Source organism: Mauremys reevesii, linkage group 10 (genome assembly GCF_016161935.1).
Source record: "Mauremys reevesii isolate NIE-2019 linkage group 10, ASM1616193v1, whole genome shotgun sequence".
NCBI classification, from domain to species: Eukaryota; Metazoa; Chordata; order Testudines; family Geoemydidae; genus Mauremys; species Mauremys reevesii.
The window spans coordinates 48956641-48980270 of NC_052632.1; the positions used below are offsets into that span (position 1 = coordinate 48956641).

Genomic DNA, 23630 nt, shown 5'->3' on the forward strand with positions numbered 1-23630 from the left:
CACCCATCCCCTGGGCCCAACCCAGCCCCAAACAAGCAAATGGAAAGGCTCCCACCGGCATGACTGGAAGCTGAGAGAACCCTAAAGCCAGCTGTGAAGTGCGTACTGGCCACTGTCTCGCACTGTGGTGGGTGGAAGAGCGTTCAGTAGCAGAAAAGAAAGACAAGTCAAGGCCTGTGTGCTCCCAGCAGCCTCTCCAACTTGTGCAGAGATGTCTTCTTGATGCCAGCAAGGCAGCTCCACTCCCTTCTTGAAGAAGCTCATAGTCCCCATTAGACACAGTCCAGAGGAGAAATCTTGGCTCAATTGAAGTCAATGGCCAAACTCACCTTGACATCAGAGGGGGCAGGATTTCTTCCCAGGTAAATAGCGTTCTCAGCAATGGCCCAGGTGATGACAACTGTCACTTGCTCTGTTATATGAAGCACTCCTTTCCTTGGGGGGACTGTGGTCATGCTGCGTCACAGAGGGAGTGTGCTGTGAGGCAGGTTTGAATGACGATAGGTGGCTGTAGGGATCTGCCTAAGGCAGAGCGAAAACCAGGGGGAGGATAGGTCCAACATGGGCAGAATCCAGTGCAGATCTGATCCAATTTTCAGTGGTGCTGAGCACTCCAATGTCAGTTAACAGGAATCATAGAATATCAGGGTTGGAAGGGACCTCAGGAGGGACCAATACCCAACTATATCATCCCAGCCAGGGCTTTGTCAAGCCTGACCTTAAAAACCTCTAAGGAAGGAGATTCCACCACCTCCCTAGGTAACCCATTCCAGTGTTTCATCACTCTCTGAGTGAAAAAGTTTTTCCTAATATCCAACCTAAACCTCCCCCACTGCAACTTGAGACCATTACTCCTTGTTCTGTCATCTTCTACCACTGAGAACAGTCTAGATCCATCCTCTTTGGAACCCCCTTTCAGGTAGTTGAAAGCAGCTATCAAATCCCCCCTCAGTCTTCTTTTCTGCAGACTAAACAATCCCAGTTCCCTCAGCCTCTCCTCATAAGTCATGTGCTCCAGCCCCCTAATCATTTTTGTTGCCCTCCGCTGGACTCTTTCCAATTTTTCCACATCCTTCTTGTAGTGTGGGGGCCAAAACTGGAGACAGTGCTCCAGATGAGGCCTCATCAATGTTGAATAGAGGGGAATGATCACATCCCTTGATCTGCTGGCAATGCCCCTACTTATACGGCCCAAAATGCCATTAGCCTTCTTGGCAACAAGGGCACACTGTTGACTCATATCCAGCTTCTTGTCCACTGTAACCCCTAGGTCCTTTTCTGCAGAACCACTTCCTAGCCATTCGGTCCCTAGTCTGTAACAGTGAATGGGACTCTTCTGTCCTAAGTGCAGGACTCTGCACTTGTCCTTGTTGAACCTCATCAGGTTTCTTTTGGCCCAGTACTCTAATTTGTCTAGGTCCCTCTGTATCCTATCCCTAATCTGCCACTCCTCCCAGTTTAGTGTCATCTGCAAACTTGCTGAGAGTGTAGTCCACGCCATCCTCCAGATCATTAATGAAGATATTGAACAAAACTGGCCCCAGGACCGACCCTTGGGGCACTCCACTTGAAACTGGCTGCCAACTAGACATGGAGCCGTTGATCACTACTCGTTGAGCCCGACGATCTAGCCGGCTTTCTATCCATCTATACTCCAATCGTCCAGCCCATACTTCTTTAACTTGCTGGCAAGAATACTGTGGGAGACCGTATCAAAAGCTTTGCTAAAGTCAAGGAATAACACATCCACACAGCCCCCCTCAAGCACCAGGTCCTAGAATCAATCTACATTATAAAACTTGCAACAGGGGAACTAAAATGGATTTAGTTATACCAATGCAACCCCCTACAATAGACACACCCAAATCAGTTCCAGTTGCACTCAAACCAACGTGATAATTGACTGTATTAATCTAAATCAGGTCAAAAGTAATTTCCACCCTTTTAAGTGCATCTACATTAACAGTTTGCCCTGGTGTAACTAGATCAATATTAAATGAATTTAGTTACCTTGGTGCAAGTTTTCTAATATAGACAAGGCTTTAGATATCTATGTGTGTCTATGCATGGACCCTTCAAGATGAAGGATGGGTGCATTAGACATCAGAAAGACAGACTAAGCTGATGGACAGATGGATTCCATCCTTATTGCCTGGGCAGCTGAGACTCACACGTGCCCATCAGTGAAATGCTGGGAGGAAGACAAGCCCAACCTGTTATTTGTCTCCCTTTTGATCTCCCTCATACTCCATCAGCTCATTGGGAAAGCAGCAGAGACCTCAGCCTGCAGCCAGAGGGAGATGACTGTCCTGGTGAGTGGAGATTAGAACCAGGCAAGGGCAGCAGGATTTACGGGGCTATATAGGACAAACAGTTGCATTCAGAAGGAATTAAGTAGAGAAAAGTAGGTATGCTCCCTTAGAGAGGGCAATGGTGCAGCCAACAGAGGAGGAAAGGGCTGGGAGAGGAGGACTGAGGGGGGCAGGTCCCCCATGCTGACAGCTCCCCTTACCTTTGCAGGCCTTGCGGTCTGTGATGGATTTGCTCATGTCCCGGTAGAACCCCTCTTTGCAGTAATGGCAGTGCCGGCCGGCCGTGTTGTGGCGACAGTTGAGGCAGACACCTCCACTCTTCCTGCCTGAGAGTTTGTACAGCTCCATGTTGAAGCGGCAGCGCCGGGCATGCAGGTTACAGTTACAGGCTGCAAGAAGAGAGGGGAGAAGAGGATGAGCAGGTGAAAAAAGGGCTCAGGGGCCAGAGAAGAGTCCACTCACCCAGCCTCCAACCCCAGGGCCAGATCCACTCAGAAGATTGCCCCAGCCAGGCTGCAGACTCAGAGCCACTGCCAAAATTTCAACTCAAGGCACTAAGCCAGAGGAGGCCGGAGTGAGCCACCCAACACAGAATGTCAGCAGACGCCTCGAAAGGGAGGCCCAATTCAAGCTCTTGTACTCGGGTGGTGCAAACCCCCAGCGAAGTAAGTGGGGTCAGTCTTAGCTGAGAGGCCAAGGACTGAATGGGCCAAGGAGCCGAAAGCACGGCGCCTGCATCTCCTAGGCAGTCTGCATGTGCAATGCAGGCAGGAGCAGAATGGAAGTAGGTTGATTGGCTACAGATCAGTGAGTAAGGTTGGGACAACTAGTTCAGATCAAATCAATCTGAGCCTTCACCCTTAACTTGGAAACAAACATTCGGAAACTTCTGCTACGTCACACACTCACACACTATTTTTCCTTTTGCTCTTGTCTGTGCCCTTGCAGGCCACAGCTGTGAACAGAATCTGGAGAAGCCAGAAATCCCATGAGAAAGCCTGTTCTCATGAGACCTCCCTCCCATTTTGCAAACCAGAGAGAGGTGCTGAACCTTTGGCTTTCGCCCATCGCTGCAGAGAACAGACGTACACTCAGAGGGGATTGCAGGTAAGGTGTTGTAGGTCACATGCTGACTCCCCTGGATGTATTGTACACCCACTCACCACAGTGCCAGGGAGTCTAAATCAATGTAATTTACACACCAAGAAATCAGGAGGTGTAAGTTACAACCGGGAGTACCTGGATATTCATCTACCCTCCCGTTAGTTATTTTTGTTGCTCCAGGTCTTCCATCCAGCGTATCTGAGCTCCGTCGGCTGAGACTTGCTGAGGCGCAGTGGACCAAGCGCAGAAGTGACGGGAAAAGAGGAGGGAAGGAGGAGTGACACACTGGGCGGTACTGGGGGAGGGGAGGGTCTCTGTGTGCACCACAAATGTCAATGGGAGCTTTGCCATGGACTTCAGCCGGAGCAGGATCAAGATTTGAGGCTAAGGGCACAGGAGGTCTCAGGGAGCCGGGAGGGCATCTAGGTTGGTACAACAATGCCCATGCTGAGGGTCAGGAGGCACTGCAGACTACACCAGTCTAGACTGCCTTAGACTTTCCTCTGAGAGTTTGGTGTATTCTTATACAAGGCAGGAACTGTCTTTGTGTCCTGTGTTCGTTCAGCGTCTAGCACAAGGGGGCCTATTGGGTGTTATCACAATACAAATAACAACCACCACCATGGAAATCCAGCCAAAATCTTAAAATCTCTGGTGCCCCGTACCAAGTTAACCCTTCCCAGCCTCCCTTCACCCCCATCCCTCCCACCTTTCTCCAATGAACCTGGGCTAATGGAGCTTGAATCCAGAGAGAAGAGAGAGGGAGGAACCCCTCCCCAGCGGCTGCCAGATCTCGCCCAGGTCCCCTCCATGGGGTGGAAGGAACAGGTGCCAGCCCTCATCACACCCCCATAAACAGGCTCCCCACAGGAACTTGTCTCCACTTGTGCGGGGGGCGGGGAAGAGGGGGAGGAGGAGGAAGAGGTGAACAATCAACCCAGAGGGCCTCTGAGGAGCTAGGGGAGGGCAGGGCAGTGCTGGCAGACAAAGGACTATGCAGCAGGCAGAGAGGAGGAGGATTCAGAAGAAGGCAGCTGCCCAGCGCCTGTCTAGTGTAGTGTAGTGTAGTGTAGTGTAGTGTAGTGCCGGCGGGATGGCTGAGGAGACAGGGGAGGGGAACAAGCAATTTGCCTCCATGTGTTCTCCAGATGTGTAATATCCTCTGTGTCCTGCTGGGCTGGGTGCTGGGGAGGTCGCTGCTGAGGAGCTGGGGCATGTGGAAGAGGTGGGGGCGGGAGGCCAGTTCTGCCATAAATCACAGACAAGTACAAAGTGGATGGTTAGAACGAGACACCCAGCGGAAAGGCCAGCTGGGCACCTGCCATCCTGCTGCCACAGCATCTCCCCCCTTGCTGCCAACAGATGGCAGCTGCCCCTGGCACAGAGCTACCCCAGAACAGAAGGCTGAATCTGCTTTGCACCCAGCACCCCAGTGGCAGCGCACAGTGTGCTTCTGGGACAGATTGGGAGAACCGGGCCCCAGCACTGAGCCACTTGCCATCACACCTGTGCGCCCCCTGCTCACATGGCTTGTGGCTCTAACCTGCCTGTTACAGAGGGCTACACACAGGCCTGTATTGCTGATTACTTGAGACTCATAACCCCCCAGGAGGTCATTATTATTATCCCCATTGTAGAGATGGGGAAACTGTGGCATGGAGAGGCTAAAGCCCAGCACCTCAAAGGCATTTAGGCTCCTAACTCCCATTGGAATTGGTGGAGTTAGGCACTTTGCAGTTCTGGGTATAAGTGACTTACCCAAGGCCACCCAGTCAGTGTCAGAGAATGGAGACCAGATTTTACTGCCTAACTGCAGCCTTCCCTGGCAGCTTTTACTTTGAGAGGCATGCCCCACCTTTCTGACCAGCCTATCTGCCCCGTGGCCATGAGCAGTAAGCCTTCCCCCCTGCCCCTCCCGGGGGCACAGACAGGGTGGGATTCACTCTGGGCTGCACACACCATCCTCACCAGGTCACCAGATCTATGTCACCATAAGTCCAGAAGAGCCTTTTATGTGAAAAAAAGCCACGGAAGCACCCCACTCCCTTAGGCTCTGCCCTATTAAAGGCAATAGGGGGGTTGCTACTGCTGTTATGGGGGCAGGATTGGGCCCCTGAAGTGTAAGGGGAATTAGGTCTCTATGTTTGTTGCTTCCTGGCCTGTCCCCACAGCCCCTTTCCCCAACATCCACCAGTCTGGCCCTTTAAAAGGACCACCCACCTTGCACTGGGTTGTGGGTGTGGGGGTGGAACGGCAAAGCTCCTTCTGTTGTTGTGCAGTGCCAGGCCCATTAGGGAGTATGACCAGTGCCAGCTGTGGCCAAGGTGCTGTGGTGGAGAGGAAGGGCCTGGTCTCCAATCTGCTAGCCAGACTGCAGCAGAGGAGAGAGCTGCTAAACTAGTTTTATTTCAGATCTCGCCCCCTACACCACACACATACCCTTTATTTTTTATTAGCCGCAGGAACCCAAAAGGGGGCCAGGGGGGGATTCCAAATCCACGTGTGTGAGATAAAAAGGAAAAAGTGCTGCCAGTTCCTGTTTAACACTCTCGCAAAAAGATAATGGGAACAAGATTTCCTTCGGCGAAACCCAGCGCCCTCTCCCTCCCCTGCTTCTCTGGGAAATTGAGGCTGGGTGAGAGTTTTTCCAGGCATACTGTGAAATTCATTAACATGTCAGCCCAAGATTTAACTGCTGGGCCTGCTTGTCATTGTATGAAATTTCCTCTCTTATCCCCCTCCCCACCAGCTCTCAGCTTCAATCCTTTGCAGAAGCTGACAGAAGAGAGCTGGGGAGGGTTAACCCCTCAAGGTCAAACAGCTGCCTGCTGCCTATTGTCAAGGCCCCTCTCTCTTGTCTGCTGCTTTCAGGCCCAGCCTCAGAGGTGGGGAGACACTGTTGAAGGGTAGGGGTGGGAAATGGGGTTCTGAACCACCCTGTGCCTTCTCCCCAAACCAGACCTCAGTACACCGAGAGCCTTTCTGGAGATGGGAAAAAGCTCAGTGACATTTTTCTGCCCCCGGTTGCAGTATTTGCCAATCCCAAATGTTCAAAAATCACAAGTCAGCACCTCCAAAAATCATGAGATTGGTTTAAAAATCATAGCTTTTGGTTTGACTCTTGGGTTTTGAGCCGTTAGAGCTCGTATTTGCTTCACAACCATGAGGGACAGAAACTTACTTTTGTTTTAAACCAAAGGCAAGATTCTCACATAAGCACATGACTTCAGGAGCTGGGGCTTTAAGAAAAGCATGTGATGACACCACACAAGTGGGGGACACTGTTGTGATTTTTCCTTTGTGCATCTGCTGGGCTTTTGCATTTCCACCTTCTGGGCCAGGACCACGAGAAGCCATTCTTACAGCATTCCAGCCTAATGGCACTCTCAAGAGAAAGCAGCTCTCAGGGGCTTAGTCCCACATGAGGGCTCCTTCCTGCAGCGCTTCCACATCGGTCTTGATTCTGCAGGGCACTGAGTGCTCCCAACTCGCCCGGAGGCAGCAGGCAGGGCACTGCATTGGGGCTCAGCAAACCTTGCTTCTTTTCTGGCTCAGCTGGTGGGTGAGTCCCAGCATCTTGTCTGTGAAATAGGGACACGGATCCTTGCCTCCTTTGCCAAGCACTCTGAGCTCTGTGGCTGGACAGAGCTAGTTAAGCAATAGGTGTTAGGAGGGTGCACAGCACCTCCCAGTTTCTGGCAAGTGGGAAGGAAGCCCATTAACATTAATGAGACTGCACCCAGGGGCTACAGGTGCAGGTCCTGATTCTTCAGCTTCAGAAGGCCCTGATTCTTCTCTGCCTCCCTCTCGCCGTTGTCCAGGCCTGATCGAAAACCCGCTGCAGTCAGCACGAGGCCTCTAACCGACTGCAAGGAGTTTTGGGTCAAGCCAATAAACGGGAGGGACGCTGTGGAAGTCAGCAGAGTTGCAGTGGTGGCAAATCAGTATGAAAGGAGAACTGGGCTCCGAAGGCTCTGGGGGCTTCTCCAAACTGAACATCTGACTCGGGCTGAGGTCCAGCATTGCTGTTGAAGAAGCAACCTGTCCCCTCACGCAGGGCCGGCTTTAGGCCGAGTCGCCCGATTCCCCAGAATCGGGCCCCGCGCCGGCGCCTAAGAGGGCCCCGCGCTGGCGCCTTTCTAATTTTTACTCACCCAGCGGCGCTCCGGGTCTTCGCTGCATTTCGGCGGCGGGTCCTTGAGTGCCGCCGAAGACCCGGAGCGAGTGAAGGACCTGCTGCCGAAGTGCCACCAAAGACCCGGAGCACCGCCGGGTGAGTACAAATTGGGCCCCACACTTGCTAAAGCCAGCCCTGCCCTCACGCCATCCACATGTCCCCAGAACAGGGTTTGTGACCGTAACAAACCAGGCAGGAATGCTCTAGGAGGAGGCTCCTGCCAACCAAAATCAGGAAGCAGCTGCAATGCTGCCCCCCAGCTTCAGCCTATCTGGGAGACAGCATAGCCCAGCATTGCTTCCCAACGCGGCGCCGTCTACACTGACGCTTTGCCACCACTGGCCGAGCAGGGTTTCAGGGCTTGTATTACCCTGCAGGGACAGGACATCACAACCACCCCACCCAGGCAGTGATGGAGGACCAGAGACGCTGCTCACCATTACAGCTACGAACTGGGGGCAGCTCCGGCGAGACTCCCACCGCACTGCCAGTTGCTCACACTATAAATCTGAGTTGTGGTGGGGCTGCAGCTGGTTCAGCAATGCCAAGTGCAAGTGCAAGTACCCCAATTCCACCCTGCTCCTCGCAAAAGGCAGCCGCATTGCCGAATTCCCCTGGAAGTGGATGGGGCTGGGCTGGGGTGGAAGTGTGGAACAGAGGAGGGGAAAGGTCAGGTAAATAATTGGCCAGTCTTGTCCCATTTCCCTCTCTGCCTCCAGTTTAATGAGTGAGAAAGTATGTGCCCGGGGGCCTGTTGCAATGAAGGGAGAAAGAAGTGACTGGGAGCAGCCCAGGAGACCCAGCAAGTGATTGGATCATCGCCCCAACTGCATCCCATTGGCCATATCCTGGCCCTGCAGGAGTTCCTGAGCCCATTTCTGACACTGCCTCAAACCTGAGAGGTCCCACGCAGAGTGCTGGGAACCAGGGGACTCAAAAGCAATGGAAAGTATCATCGACTTTACTGAACTCAACCACCAGTGCTCAGGACCAACAGACTCCCACAGACCTGTCCTGCTGGCTTGCACTGGATCTCCTGTGGCACCTGGGATGGGTTCTTTGGGGATGGCTGCACCCTGGGCTGTGCCATAGGCCTGGAATCTGTCCAGGATACTCCTCCCCAGGAAATGACTAGCTTGTACTTTTAGAACAAAGAGAAGATAACGTTCTACTTCCATCCCTTAGTCCCCCACCATTTCACCACTGGTGCAGCTTCACTGGTAGCAATCCCAGGAGAGCGAGTGGAGTCAGAGCAGGAGTATTTGAACCATGCAGGACTAGGCGACATGAAGTGGGGTTACAGTGCTGGCCTGGAGCTCTTCCCACAGGCGTCACTAGGAAAATGCCCATAGTGTCAGTGGGAGCTGAGTTAGGCCAATGAGGAGCTCCTGATAATCTCACCCATGGGGAGCACCTGCCAGCCCAGCACCTTGGCTACTCTATTCCCACCACCTCTGCCGCTGCTGGTGGAGTTGCACAGCTGTTAGCCACAGTGGGAAATTCTAGGGAAGAGAGCCTGGCATGGACAAGGCGCACAGGGCCGCACTCATAAAGGTATTTAGGTGCCTAAAGCTACAGATAGGCGCCTAAACAACGTTATCAATCTGGCCCCTAGAGACCAGTGGAAATCCAGATTGGGAGGCCAGGTTTGAAGGTGGCATGTGGTCCATCTGGAGAATTCAAGTTCCACAAGACAGTGGTTGTGCTAAGAGAAAGGAATGCCTCATTAGCCAGGGGTGCACAGATCCAACTGGGGAAAAGAGGAGCGGGCAAAGCTTGCAAAGCACACTCCTCTCATTCTCAGGCCCAGCCATCCACAGCTTCCAGTGCTAAGCAAACAACCTTCCCTGGGCCGTGTGCTGTGACTGAGAGCTGGGCTGGTGCAGCTCACTGTCTGTCTCACATTAATCACTAATTAAAGGCTTGAACCTTCCCTGCTGTTTGGGTATTAATAAGAATTTAATTGCACAGTTTGGGGCTAATTACATGGTGCCTTGCTTCCTTCCTTAGAAAGTACGCCCCATTAAACAATCACATGATAAATTAAACAATCTCATGATCAACTCATTTGCAATAATAGCCTAATTCAACTTAAACTCCCTGCAATGGGGCAACCCTCTGTCCCCATTTCAAGTGTCTTTGGGACACTTTAGCCTTCCCTGATCTAGCTGGAAGCTCCTTTGCACCAGCGCTCTGCTGCTCCCTGTGCCATGGCAGGGAGAGTAGCCCTGACAATCCCAGGGAGACAATCACTAACCTCCTGCTCTCCCCCAGTGGATGCCGTCTCCTTCCAGTACAGACTGGCAACACGTGAGCACAAACAAAAAGGATGGGAAGTGAAGTGTGTCTGGTCATGCAGCCGACACTGGGGACAACTGGGCAAGAAGAGAGGATCCTTTGTTCAGGAAATGATGGAGCCCAGGCTGGTGAGGGATGGGTAGAGGGATCCCTCGCTCAGGGAATGATGGAGCCTAGGCTGGCGAGGGATGGGTAGAGCAATCCCTTGCTTAGGGAATGATGGAGCCTAGGCTGGCAAGGGATGGGTAGAAGGATACTTCGCTCGGGGGATGATGGAACCCGGGCTGGCAAACAGAGGGGAGAGAGCTCCCTGCGTCTGGGAATTCACTGGGAATAATTATTTAACGGAACAGTCTCAGCGAAACCCTAGAATGGCCAGTCCTGCCAAACCCACAATGGATTCGAACTACGCCCCTGCTTTTGCTGGAGGAGTGCCCAGCCGGGATGCTTGCAAGGCACAGTTGCTACTTCTAGCCTGTGGGAGGGGGAATCTAGACCCAAACACCCCCTTCACCTCCCACCCTAAAGAAATACATTGTGCCTTATGAAGAAAAGTCAACAGCCATGGTTGAGAGCACTATGCAGCTTACCATGGTCTCATGCGAGCGCTCCGGCCATTCCCGCAGTCCCCTGCAGGTCTGTATACACTCACGCCAGAAGAACTGACACAAACCTCTCTAAACTCACACAGAACCTCGCTGAGGTTCGGCAAAGCCCGGCTCATTTTTCCCTGCTCTTCCAATTTTGTGCAACTCTGAGAACGACGGGGACTAAGTCCACTGTCAGAATCCCCTGAGGAAAGCAGCTTCTCTGACATTTTCCAACCCCATTTGGCAGGAGCAAGAGGCTGGAACAGCAGGTGAGCTTGTGGAGGCTCAATGCCAACAGTCTGAGGTTCAGCCATCGTTAGCCAGTGCCCAGTTGGCTAGTAACCATCTCCCTCCACTGAGCTCTACCTGAGCACCTCTTGGTGGTGCTACACACTGCATCACAGTCATTAGCATCTGGCCTATTCTGGTGGCTACTGTCCATTCCAAAACACCATGGCCCCTCCTTCCTGTCAGAAGGGGTGGGACCACCCCTTTTCCACAGGTAAACTCAGCCTCCCCTTGCATTCAGTCCTGCTTCCCTGCTGCCACCTGGATCCCACATCTCCAGTCACATGGACGGGCCCAGCACAGACCTCAAAGGGGCCCTTTTAACTGACCCGAGCCTTTCCCAGAGCATCCCCTCACAGCCGTCAGCAGCAGTCATGACCTAGGCTGGACAGCAGAGAGACATGGCACCTAGCATTTAAGGCTTCACATTACAGCTAGAAGCTCTTGGCATTTCTCCCTCATCCCACTCTCCACCCCGGCCTCCAGGGAGCTTGTTCTCTGTGCTACAGCAGCTCTGGAGTTGGAGTAGGCAGCAGCCACCTCTGCCTTCTCCCAGGTTTCCTGAGACCTCTTGCTACTGCTAACCCTCTGGGAGAGCTGCATACAATACAGGCAGCCCCCTGACTTGGGTCCTCCGCCATTGTCTGGCTGTGCTCCCTCCTCTGGCCAGGTAAGATTTATCTTACAGGGCAGAGGAGAGGAGGCAGCAGCTTCAGGCTACGAGCCAGGCCTTGCTGTGCTACCTCCCTGACATGGCCAGCAATATTCAGCACGGCCTGGGGCTGGAGCAACGGTCTCAAGCCATCTACAATCGCAGTAAGTGCAGCCCTGTGAAATAAACCCCCCAATAACATTTTGCTAGAGCATTTGTGCCACAGAGCTCCAAGCACTTTACAAAGGAGGGCAGTCTCATGATCCCCACTGCACAGATAAGTAAACTGAGGCACAGAGGGAGGTGCTGCGCCTGTGCCCCAAGTCAGTGGCAGAGGTTGGAAGAGAAGCCAGGTCCGATTGACACCCAGTGCAGCATCCTAACCGGACCTGAGGAAGGATGCGCAGACAGGGATCCATCAAGAATTTGGGAGGAGGGCAGTTCTCATGCTCTCAGACCTGCGATAACTTATTCTGCAAAGATGTGGAGGGACCAGAGAGTGAGACTGCGGGTTTTCCCCAACTCTGGGAAGATCCTGTTTGCACCAGGGAAGTCTGACTCAACTGAAGGAGCCCGAGACACAAAGCTCCTTTTGGCACACCAGACTAGAGTCAAATCCCCGCTATGCTGATCGTGTTTCCTTGCCCCACCCGGGGCAACCATCTTGCATCCTCTGAAAGGAGGTTTGCAAAGGGGCAGAAAGAGTGACTGAGGGGCTCGTTAACCTTCTGAAGTTGTAGGGATGTTTTGGCCCAGCCCCAGTCACAGGCCGAGTCCCTCATGCCTCCAGAACGCTCAGTACCTAAATCTCCTAGGGACGAGAGAGACACTCCCGGTCAGAAAGGAACCGACCCGAGCCCTTGCTCACCAATGTCATTCCATTGCCCTGCATTCCTGGAGTCCAGGTGGGACAGGAGCCCCAGAACCCTGCAGGAAAGGCAGTTCCTCAGCTGGCTGCCGGCCGGCTCAGCCAGAGCTAGGGAAGAAAGCCCGCTCACATCCGGCTTGCCTGCTATTTGGATAAGCTGCTGAACCAGCTCTCATAATGCCTGTCTGCTGATGTGCTTGGCTTAATGCTGCTCTCTCGTGGTGGGTCTCCAACAGCTTCGCTGCTGCGGTGATGGAGGCAGCTCTGAGCCTCCACACTGGGAAAATTGCTTCAAAAATTCTACCTGGCTTTAAAGCCAGTTCTTCTGTTCAAAGGGCCTACAGACAACATAAGCAGGCTCCAGGCAGCCTGGCCTGTTTTTTCTGAAGGGGGACAAAGCCACTGTAAAGGCTCCAGGCCACCTGGAACCAGGTTTACATTATGTCTCCAACCAGTTTTAAAACCAGTTTGAATTTCTGAGATAGGGCACCTGTCTTTAGGTGGGAAACTGAGATGACAGAAAAAGAAATGGGCACAGGATGGAGCTGAGAGAGGAGATGGCTAAGGCAAAGGGTTGTGACTCCAGGAGTTGTTCACAGACACTGGTGTTAGAAATTCATTAGGCCTTTGGCTTCCCAGCTCAGCCCAGCCAGCTTGGTTCTTCCAGGAGAATTTACCATTTCACTGGCAAGTGCTGGGATCAAAGCTCCCCTCAACTATTATTTCCCTCTTGCTCCTCTACAAACGGAACGGATTCCAATCACCGGAGCAAGGTTTCCCTTCTGTGCTCCATTCAGAAAAGTGCTCCAGCCGTGGGGGCGACAATGGGAACAAGAGCTCCAGAATTACCAGAGAGTGGATCAATTACTTCCAGTGGCTGCATCCCGCTAATCCCCCCCACGCAGCCCTTGGTGTCTGCAGAAGCCCTAATGACAGGTCTAATTCCAGGAGCAGAAGCCTGAGGAATGCAGCATCTCATACACGCGCGCTAACAATTAAATGTGGGGTGGGCAGGGAAAGCCCAGCAAGAATAATTTGCACTTATTATAACATGATCACTGGGAGGAGCCTGCACACACATTCACACCCCTCTGACTCCCCCCCTCATGGGCTATTATAAAGAAAACAAAGGCCCCCAAGCCTATGAAAATGAAGCCAGCGGATCACCACAGGAGTCTCTTGAGCCTGGAGACCTGACTGCAATCTTTCAGCCTCCAAGGTTATTGGAGGGGCTTCCTTCTCTCTTGGCAATTCTGCCCCATCTGGGATCCACCCAGGTGGGCGGCTGGCAGGTGATGCCCATCAGGAAGTGGGAGGGATCTCTCCCACCTCCCTGCAGTAGAGACAGTTTTAACCTGCAAGAGAGTTCTTTGAATCATGCCAAAGCAGTATCCTGGGCCCAGCCCCCATCTCACAGCTTCTTTTTCCAACTCTCACAAGAAACTAACAAACCTTACTGCTGAGCAAGGTCCACACTTGCAGGAAAGAGGGGCGGTGTCTGTGTAACGCTGACAGTCCCCAGTTGTCAGCAGGTAGGATTGAATCAGGGGCCTCTGGAGTTTAGTGTATGAGCCTCTACTGAGTGAGCTAAAAGCCATGGGGCTGTTAGCTAAGGCTATAGAGCAGACTCAATCTCTCTCTAAGTGGTGTCGGGACAGAGCACCACACCCAGGAAGTGTGTGGGTTACAGGGGCGGCTCTACCGTTTTGGCCGCCCCAAGCAGTCATGCGCGGGAGGCGCCCCGGAGCCGCGGGAGCAGCGGACCTCCCGCGGGCATGACCGCGTGGCTCGGCTGGACCCCCCGCGGCTGCGGACGGTTCGCGGATCCGGCGGCTCCGCTTGAGCTGCCGCAGTCATGCCTGCGGGAGGTCCAGCCGAGCCGCGGGACGAGCGCCCCCTCCGCAGTCATGCCTGCGGCAGGTCCGGTCGTCCCGGGACTCCGGTGGACCTCCCGCAGGCATGACTGCGGCAGGTCCGCCGGCCGAGCCTGCCGCCCCCCCCCGGCTGCAGGGGACGGGCCGGCAGCGGCAGGATGAGCTGGGTCCCCAGCCTTTTGCCGCCCCCTAGATTTGGCCGCCCTAGGCACCAGCTTGTTTTGCTGGTGCCTAGAGCCGCCCCTGGTGGGTTACATCTGCACAAAGGGGCTGGGCGGGGATGCATGTGCTGGAAAAATGCCAGGGTGTTGGGTGGCAGGGGATGGATTGAGCTGGCACACAGGGGTGGCAGAGATGAACAGGGTGGCTTGAGTGGGAGTGGACTGACCTGCTGCCTGGTGGGAATGGTTCTCTGCAGCTTCCTTAGGCTTTGGCAGAATTTGAGCTTTTGCTTTTATATTTTCAAAATCAATTCTCTAGCCCTGCTCACTGCAAATTAAGAAAACCCTCTGAATGTGACCTTTCTGATGGAGTCTGCAGACAGCCTGAAACAGCAGTACTGAAAGGGGGTGTGATCTGCCCCCTTTCATCTCAAGGGGGCTTGATTCTGAAGCCTAATGAGGGTAAGCTAAATATCAATATTGTTCACTATTTCCCTGTTGATCATTTTAACATAAGCATCCCCCCTTTGGGAGCAGGGGGCGATGATTGGGCAAGGTACCACCATGACTGTTTGTCCCCCAAGGGACCTGCTGCTCAGGGCATTGGCAATCACATATGGAGCCTTCCCAGCTGACTCCGACCAATACGGGCAAACTTGTTACCAGTGGATGGGCTATTTAGTAGCATGAAATAAGCTGGTGGCTTCCATTCCAATATCCTCTGATCAAAAGCAGGCACCACTACACCATGGCCCATCCCGCACTGGGCCTCCCAACAGAAGTCAAGGAGCCTTGGAGAGTGAAATACCCAGATATACTGACACTAGAAAAGGTTCAGAAAAGGGCAACTAAAATGATTAGGGGGTTGGAGAGGGTCCCATATGAGGAAAGATTAAAGAGGCTAGGACTCTTCAGCTTGGAAAAGAGGAGACTAAGGGGGGATATGATAGAGGTATATAAAATCATGAGTGATGTGGAGAAAGTGGATAAGGAAAAGTTATTTACTTATTCCCCTAATACAAGAACTAGGGGTCACCAAATGAAATTAATAGACAGCAGGTTTAAAACAAATAAAAGGAAGTTCTTCTTCACGCAGCGCACAGTCAACTTGTGGAACTCCTTGCCTGAGGAGGTTGTGAAGGCTAGGACTATAACAGGGTTTAAAAGAGAACTAGATAAATTCATGGAGGTTAAGTCCATTAATGGCTATTAGCCAGGATGGGTAAGGAATGGTGTCCCTGGGTTCTCTTTGTCAGAGGATGGAGATGGATGGCAGGAGAGAGATCACTTGATCATTGCCTGTTAGGTTCACTCCCTCGGGGGCACCTGGCATTGGCCACTGTCAGTAGACAGATACTGGGCTTGATGGACCTTTGGTCTGACCCGGTACAGCCATTCTTATGTTCTCTCAACTTCCTTCTAATTAGGAGAGAGGCAAAATGGTGAGCACCAAGGGAAGGCCTGAATGTGACAGTGTGCTCTCACTTCCTGCCAGCCAGGACTTGCAGCACATCAAAACCATCTGGAACTATCCCTGGGGCTAATGCTGCAGCATCCCATATGACCTTTCATGTCCCTCCAGGGGGCTGTGTTGTATACTGGGGTGATTTGTGCCCCAGTGGCATGACGTGACATCACAAGTTCCCAATCTTTATGCCATGGTTTACATTACCTGTGCTGGGCCACTCTCCCTCCCCAGCACCCCAGTGGTGGCAGCGCCAGCACCGCAAACTCTGAGAGGCGATGTGAAATCCCCTGTCCAACAACGGGCAGACCAGTTCGCAGTGCTATCGACCCTGGAGGCCTACACAGCTGCAAAGGGCTTAATGACTCTGACGGTACTTGCCTTGTCACCATGTTGCACTGGCTAAGCAGCAGTTCTGCAGAAAAGGACCTGGGGATTACAGTGGACAAGAAGCTGGATATGAGTCAGCAGTGTGTCCTTGCTGCCAAGAAGGCTAAAGACATATTGGGCTGCATTAGTAGGAGCATTGCCAGCAGATTGGGGGAAGTGATTATTCCCCTCTATTCAGCCCTGGTCTGGCCACATCTGGAGTATTGTGTCCAGTTTTGGGCCCCCCACTACAGAAAGGAGGTGGACAAATTGAAGAAAGTCCAGTGAAGGGCAATGAAAATGATCAGAGGACTGGGGCACATGACTAGCAAGGAGAGTCTGAGGGGACTGGGTTTGTTTAGTCTGCAGAGAGAAGAGTGTGGGGGGATTTGATAGCAGCCTTCAACTACCTGAATGGGGGGGTTCCAAGAGGATGGAGCTTGGCTGTTCTCAGTGGTGGCAGATGACAGAACAAGAAGCAAGGGTCTCAAGTTGCAGTCGGGGAGGTCTAGGACGGATATTAGGAAACACTATTTCACTAGGAGGGTGGTGAAACACTGGAATGGGTTACCTAGGGAGATGGTGGAATCTCCATCCTTAGAGGTTTTTAAGGTCAGCCTTGACAAAGCCCTGGCTTGGATGATTTAGTTGGGTTGGTCCTGCTTTGTGCAGGGGGTTGGACTAGATGACCTCCTGAGGTCTCTTCCAACCCTAATCTTCTATGAAATCGCATTTGGCCTGCAGCATTGCACTGGTACCTTGCTATGTTACAACCCAGCAATACACGGCATCAGGTGACTCTTTGGTTCCAGGAGCTAACATTGCTAAGTGGGCACCTTACACCAGCGCTTTGAAACAGACAGCAGCAGGCAGTTCCAAAAGAAGAACCGACCCAGGCTTCCTCCTGAAACTCAAACCCACGTCTTTTTTGAGGTCCGCAAAAACAAGGTTCAATTCACATTTCTTTGTGGGTTTGTTTCCACCGCTGCATTCCTATGATTCAGCTGGGACTGGAAACACCCAAATCATCATAACAAAAATCCATCTGTGAGCTGAGACCAGGTTGTTTTGGGAATCTAACGGGATCTCCTCTTTGCCAGGACTCAAATCACAGAACTTCAGCAAAGTTAGTGGAGCCCAAAGAATCCCTCAATGCTTTCCCCATTTTCTGCTTCTCCAGTGTGAGCCAAATGAACTCTTAGTCTCACTCCAGCACCTCCCATGAAGTCACAGCCTGAGATGCAGGCCTGAGGGGAGATGGGAGTGGGAGTGCCCAAGTTTAAGGGTTGCCTCCAGAATCTCAGGACTTTTGAGTGTGGAGGCCACAGGAGACATGGCTACAGTACCGCTGCCATGCAAGTGATGCTACAGAAGGAGGAAAGAACCAGTCCAGGCAGCCACAAAGACAGTTTCTGAGCCCCACTTGTGCCTGGCTTCACTTAGTCAGAAATGTGTAATTGTCCCCGTTACAAATCATTTCATGTCATCTTTCTCCCACATGGTGTCAGCCAAGGAGAACATCATGGACATTCCAGTCTCCCACCGAAGTCAGGTTCTGAGCTACCCCAGGGCTGGATCTGGCCCTTTGGCAATGACAGCAAGCTGAGACAAGCGGTGACAGCCCCAATGGGAACATTAAGAAAAATGTATTTGTAAACTCCACCGGCTTGTCTGCTGTGTCTGGAACAGGTCTTGGAATAAGGCACTCTGCAGATCACCCCTGGTCCTGCCTGCCTGGCTCAGGGCTGGAGTCCAGCTGCCAAGACTCATGCCCTCCGCATTGGCTTCATCCAACCTTCCATCATGACGGCACCTTCTGTTTAGGCTGCCTTTGCCCTGCTACCGAGGCTCAGGCTGGGCCTAGCCACACGCCAAGGTGGGGCCAGCTCAGCCTCCAGAGGTGCAGGACCCCTAGAACGGGGCTGCAGGGGGATTTGCAGGGGTGGCAGCAAGGGAATGCCAAGGCTGTGCAAAGCGAATGGCCAGGTGGGCCCTCTCCCTTCAATTGGTGCTAATTGCTGCATTTGTTCGGGCTGGCTGGCAAGATGTCATTGTTGAAAGGCACAGAGGGGAGGGCTTGAGGAGCTAATCCGGCTTTCAGCCGCTAAGCCCTTTGGAGGCGTGTGATGGAGGAGCTCTTTCAGGGCCCTTCACAGAGGGCACAAAGCCTGAGAGGGGAAAGGGAGGCAGAGGGGATGGAGTCTACAGGAAAAACTTTCACACGACAGCTCTGCTAAGCCGCCTTTGTGTGTGTGGCGGGCTTGTCAGGGACATCTTAAAGGGCCAGCGCTTCTCTCCCTCCTCCTCCTGGCTTTTCTTTTCTCTATCTTTTCAGTTCCATCTGCCAAAGGACTGACCCCAATGGTGGGGGCGGGGGGGGGGGAGAAGGAGCAATCTCCTCGGATATTTCTGGAAGGGATGGCGAACATTATCTGCCTGTGAGGGACCTCTTCAGCCTCCTCTCTCCTGGGGAGGTCAGGGGATACTCTGCTGTCTCAAGCATGGACATGGATGGTCAAGGACCAGCCAAGCAGCTCAATGATGCAATCAGAACCCAGAGGTGAAGGTGGGGTGGGGTGGGGTGGGGGGTGAACCTCACGAGGTTCAGAGGTTGGGTTTGGAAAACATCCTCAAAACCCAGACCCTGATCTGAATCCCTCAGCTCCGAGTCTCTTCTAGTTTAACAATCCGCTTTACACTGGCTCCAGTGGAGTTACTCTGGATATATACTAGATAGAATAGATTGCTATAGCCAGGGTGACTAGCAGAAGCTATTCTTAAGCTTGCTCAGTTACTCTCATTTTATTATTCTCTTTTCAGTTCATGATTTTCCTACAGTTTCACCGTTCAGTCCAGAATTGACCAGATTTGGCTTCATTTGCTTGCTTGTTTGAGCAAAACTGATTCAACCAGTTTTGAGACTGAGGGGTGGGGGGGAACACACTAGCCTATACATTTTCAAAACAGCAACTAACTCTGTTCTTGGGAGCCCAGCTTTAGCCACTGACCCACAAACCATAATAAAAGTACTCTTGCAATATTGTTTTGAACAGGAAGTTGGGCTCTGGCACATATAAACAATACATTAAATATAAAAAAACCTAACAAGCTTCTCCAATGTCCTCTAGATACATTCATTAGCCTCCCATGTGGCTGCATAATCATATGGTTTTCTCCTCCTCCTTTCCCTCTGGTTCCCCTATGAAACTCAGACTTCAATTCTGATTTCACTTACACCAGAGTTACACTGAAGTAAGCCAATTTGTTACACTGGAGTAACTCCTCATTTACACCCAGTGTAAGCGAGAGCAGCATCAGGCCCTGATCAATTTTTAATTGTGTTGTAAAGTGCTGTGCTTGACATTTATGTCATCATTCAAGTAATAAATCGTAACAAAACTTCCCAGGGTACTTTGGTGCTTTTGCATCTGGCTGATTCATGGAAGATGCAAAGACACCTACGAGAATGAAGCATAATAAAGGACGGGGGAATGAGTTACTTGAGCTTTTCCAAACCTCTAAAAAGGTTGAGGTTTGTTATGAATTTTAGGTGCGGCTCTAATAGGTGTGATGGCAGAGGGGATTTTTAATCTATCCAGCCCAAAGCAGCTGCTCTCTAGGAGAACCCAAGCACTGTGCTCAGTAAGGGAGTACTTGCTCTGAGAAGCAGAACACTGGGCCAAAGTTATCCCTGGTGTAACTCCACTGACCACTCTGGAGAGGCACTGTTGATGAGTGTGAGCTAGGGGATGGCTACACTGCAATCATGTGGCTTTGATCTAGCTTGCTCAAATAACAATAGCAGTGAAGCCCTGGGCAATAAAGCGGCAGCGTGAGTACATACCCAGGGTCCCAGCTGGCCTTGTGCAGCCCTCGCTGCCTCAGCTTCCCTACTATTAGTACCCACACTAGCTAGATCAATGCTAGCTCAGGTCTGTCTGTATGTGCTGCAGTGTAGTCATACCCATAGACAGACAGAAAATACTGAGCCACATTCATCCCTGGCATTGCTCCATTGATCATTCTGGAGATACCACGTTGATGAGTGTGATTTAGACAGAATGCTGTCTGAGTACATCTGCCCCTGCTTCTCTGCACATGCTCCCAGATCTGATTGTGGTGGGCGAGGAAGAGGAGCAATCTCTTACCTAGACACTCGTTGGCCTCCCTGGCGTCGGCCCTCTGCCACGGGCGGTCATAATGGAAGGGTTTGCAGCGGTCGCATTCGGGGCCCTCGGTGTTGTGCTTGCAGTCACACACCAGCTTGCCCTCCTTGTCCTTCACGCAGCGGGAGGCGTGCCCATTGCACTTGCACCGCCCCCCGACCTGGAACTCACCCACGGCATAGTAGTATGAAGACGAGCCGGTCCCGCCATCGTCCTCCTCATTGTCCCGGCCCCCCAGCTCCCGGAACAAATGGGGGCGGCTGAAAATGACCCGGATGTCCGTAGCTGTCACCCAGTCCTGGAGCACTGGGCTGTTGTCGAAGTCTTGGGCAGAGGGCCGGCCGTCCAGCGTGCTGAAGGCAATGAGGCCCCCAGTGAGCGGGTACAGATCTGTGTGGCCGTCGGTGCACAGCGCCTCCTGCTCATTTTGCTTGGTGACGGTGGCTTTGTTGGGCTTGCCGTAGATCTTCCGGCACTGGGAGGAGTAGTACTGGTAAGGCACCCAGGTCTTGCCATAATCCATAGATTTTAAAATGGCCGCTGACTCAGGCCGGGCCGAACAAAACTGCAGGCTGACATAAATCACCTCAAACTTCTTGGCCAGGGAGAGGGTCAGCGTGACGTTCTGAGGGGAAAGGTGCAGGCTCTCGGAGCGCCAGCACGTCATGTTGGAGGCAGTGTTGAGGTCCGTGAGGTAAGATGCCGGGTGGGCTTTGCGAGGGTCTGAGGCATCGCAGTGGCGAGTGGGAGGCTTCCCACACGTGCTGGAGGCCTGCACTTCCTTCCCAAAGGCAGCATTGACAAACTCGGGGATGCAGCGCCGGGGGGCGCTGTTCTCATCGTAGCAAGGGTCAGATGCAGTTTGCTGCACCACAAAGGGGTTGATTGTCTGGGACAGGCCGAACACACAGGTGGTAAGCAGCAGCCGTAAGAGGTGCAAGAGATCCATCCTCGCCGGACAAGCTCTCTCCAAGACACACAAGCCAAATCCTCCCTAAACATAAAGCAAAGGAGCAGTGAATCACACATTCCAACCCCCAAGGTCTGAGCTCCCTTTTGGCAGGTAGAAACGCAGAGGCCAAGCCAGTGTTTGGAGGCTGGCTGGGGGTTATGCCGGTGTCAGATGGCAGAGAACAGCCAGAGCTGATTGATTGGCTATTGCCAGTGCTGGCGAGCATGCAGAGGTCTGAGTCTGATGACATCTCTCCTCTGGGTGCCTTTCTCCCAGATTGTAACCACGGAAAGCAGCCAGATCTCGTTTAGATGGCAGGGGGGCGGGGTTCTTGGTAACACTTCATTTATGATTATCTCCCTGCTCCATAAAATAGCTTGACAGACAGCTGGGCAGATAGCATATGGGCCTATGGGTTAAGGGAGGAAGGGTGGCCTTATAGTGCAGACAATGGGCTGGGAGTCAGACAGCTCTGGCTCTTTTCCTGGCTCTGTTACAAACTAGCTGTGTGACCTCGGCTAAGTCACATAACCTCTCTGTGCCTAGGCTCCCGTTAGTAAAGTGGAAGTCAGAATATTCCCCTCCTTTCCGGTGGCACAGTGAGACTGGTGTTTCTAAGGCACTTGGAGAGCCTCCTCTAGAAGGTGCAAAAAAATTGCAAAGTATCATTAAGAGAAGAAGACAGTGAGTAATTGCCAGCACTACCCAATATATTAACTTTGGCGACACTTGTGCACTTTGTCATACCAGTAAAGTCATTAACACTGAAGATAATCATACATTCAGAGCTGCTAAAGGTAGGATCACAGGCCCAGGTCTTCAAAGATCAATGGGAGTTAGGTGCTTAAACACTTTAGAGACTCTTGGCCATTGTGCTCTAGGAAGGGGCTCTCACTAACTGGGGACTGGGCACCTGGAAACCTGGATTCTATTCCCAACTCTGCCACTGACCTGCTGTCAGACCTTGGCCAATCACTTACCCCTCTCCTGGCCTCAGTTTCTCCATCTGTAAAATGGGGATAAGGATACTGCCTTCCTTTAAGGCACTTTGAGAGCTATGTGTGAAAAGCTGTGCATAAGAGCTAAGCCTGATTATTATTAATCACTCTGTTGTTACCTTCACCACTGTAGTGTCTGAGCACCTGCAATGTATGCTAAGTGCCTCTGACAACATGCAGGGATTCTGTCGTTCTGTGTTTTGGCCACACTTGTACAGCCAGTCAACAAAACCAGTTTGCATTGCACTGAGAGTCAGTGAAAGCCTAAGAATTCCCAGTGAGGAAGCAGCTCATGCTACACTGGAGTGTCCAGATTCCCTGGGGTGCATCAGCCCAGGTTGCTTTCCTGACCCCAATTCAATGCTCCCCTAGCATTTCCTCACTGTCCATTCACACTGCTCTGCTCCCATTCCCTCCTGTGCCAGTGTCAATCTTTCAATTACTCCAGAACCTTTGATGTCCTTTCCCCCCCCCACCCCCAACCCCACCCTGCCCCCTGGACAATGTGCTCCTGCCTGAGGAAGGGTGAGAATGCAGGGATTTAATTAGCTCCTAATGCCCCCAGGAGGGGAGCCAGCCAGCTTCCAAACTCTGTGTCCCACATCAAAGTCAGAGGGGGAGGTGTGAACACACCAGGGCTAAGCAGAGCCTACTGGGCAGCCATTCTCTGAGAGAACAGGGCCTGTCCCACCCACTGCAAAGCCAGGGCCAGAGTTTATTCTCTGAATGGGAGGTTAATCAAGCAATTTCCTTTCCTCTTCCCTCATCCTGCCCTTGGCTCTCCTGATAGTCACCCATCCTGGGGGGTGGGGGGAGATGTCTTCAGGAGAAACCTTTGTGCATATAATGGAATGTCAATTAGGGGGTGATATTGTGTGGCATTTTTACATTAGTAAAAGCTTTTTCTACAAGACCTACATGCAGTTAGTCCAGAAAAGAGTGAGTTTGGTGGGTTAGCTTATTTCACTGGGGACCTAGTAGAATAGGGTGACCAGACAGCAAGTGTGAAAAATCAGGACAGGGGATGGGGGGGTAATAGGAGCCTATATAAGAAAAAGACCCAAAAATTGGGACTGTCCCTATAAAATCAGGACATCTGGTCACCTTATAGAAGCTGTGCTGGCAAAAGCACAATTGTGCCAGTAGACGTTACGCCTCCATTAGGAGGGTTTGCTGGTGTAGCTACCCTGGCAAACTTTTTCTATCTGGCTTTGGTTCTTCTGTGCCCTCCATATCTATCTACCGGTACTTATCTGGCCCCCTCACTGCAGTGATCTGAGTGCCTCAGCATTATAATGTATTTCTCCTCACAGCCCCCCGAAGAGGTAGGGACTATAGATGAGGCCTTAGTGAAGC

The 23630-nt window shown here is 52.3% G+C and overlaps 1 protein-coding gene across 1 annotated transcript in view; it reads right to left on the minus strand.

The window, feature by feature from the left end:
- Positions 1 to 23630, minus strand: part of NTN3 (netrin 3) — a 99891-nt gene that overhangs the window by 55737 nt on the left and 20524 nt on the right. The window contains exons 2-3 of the mRNA XM_039493280.1: positions 20496 to 21318; positions 2513 to 2701 (exon numbers count right to left, since the gene is read on the minus strand). Of these exons, the coding sequence (XP_039349214.1) occupies positions 2513 to 2701; positions 20496 to 21273 (967 nt within the window). The 5' untranslated portion in view covers positions 21274 to 21318. The remainder of the gene's footprint in view (positions 1 to 2512; positions 2702 to 20495; positions 21319 to 23630) is intronic.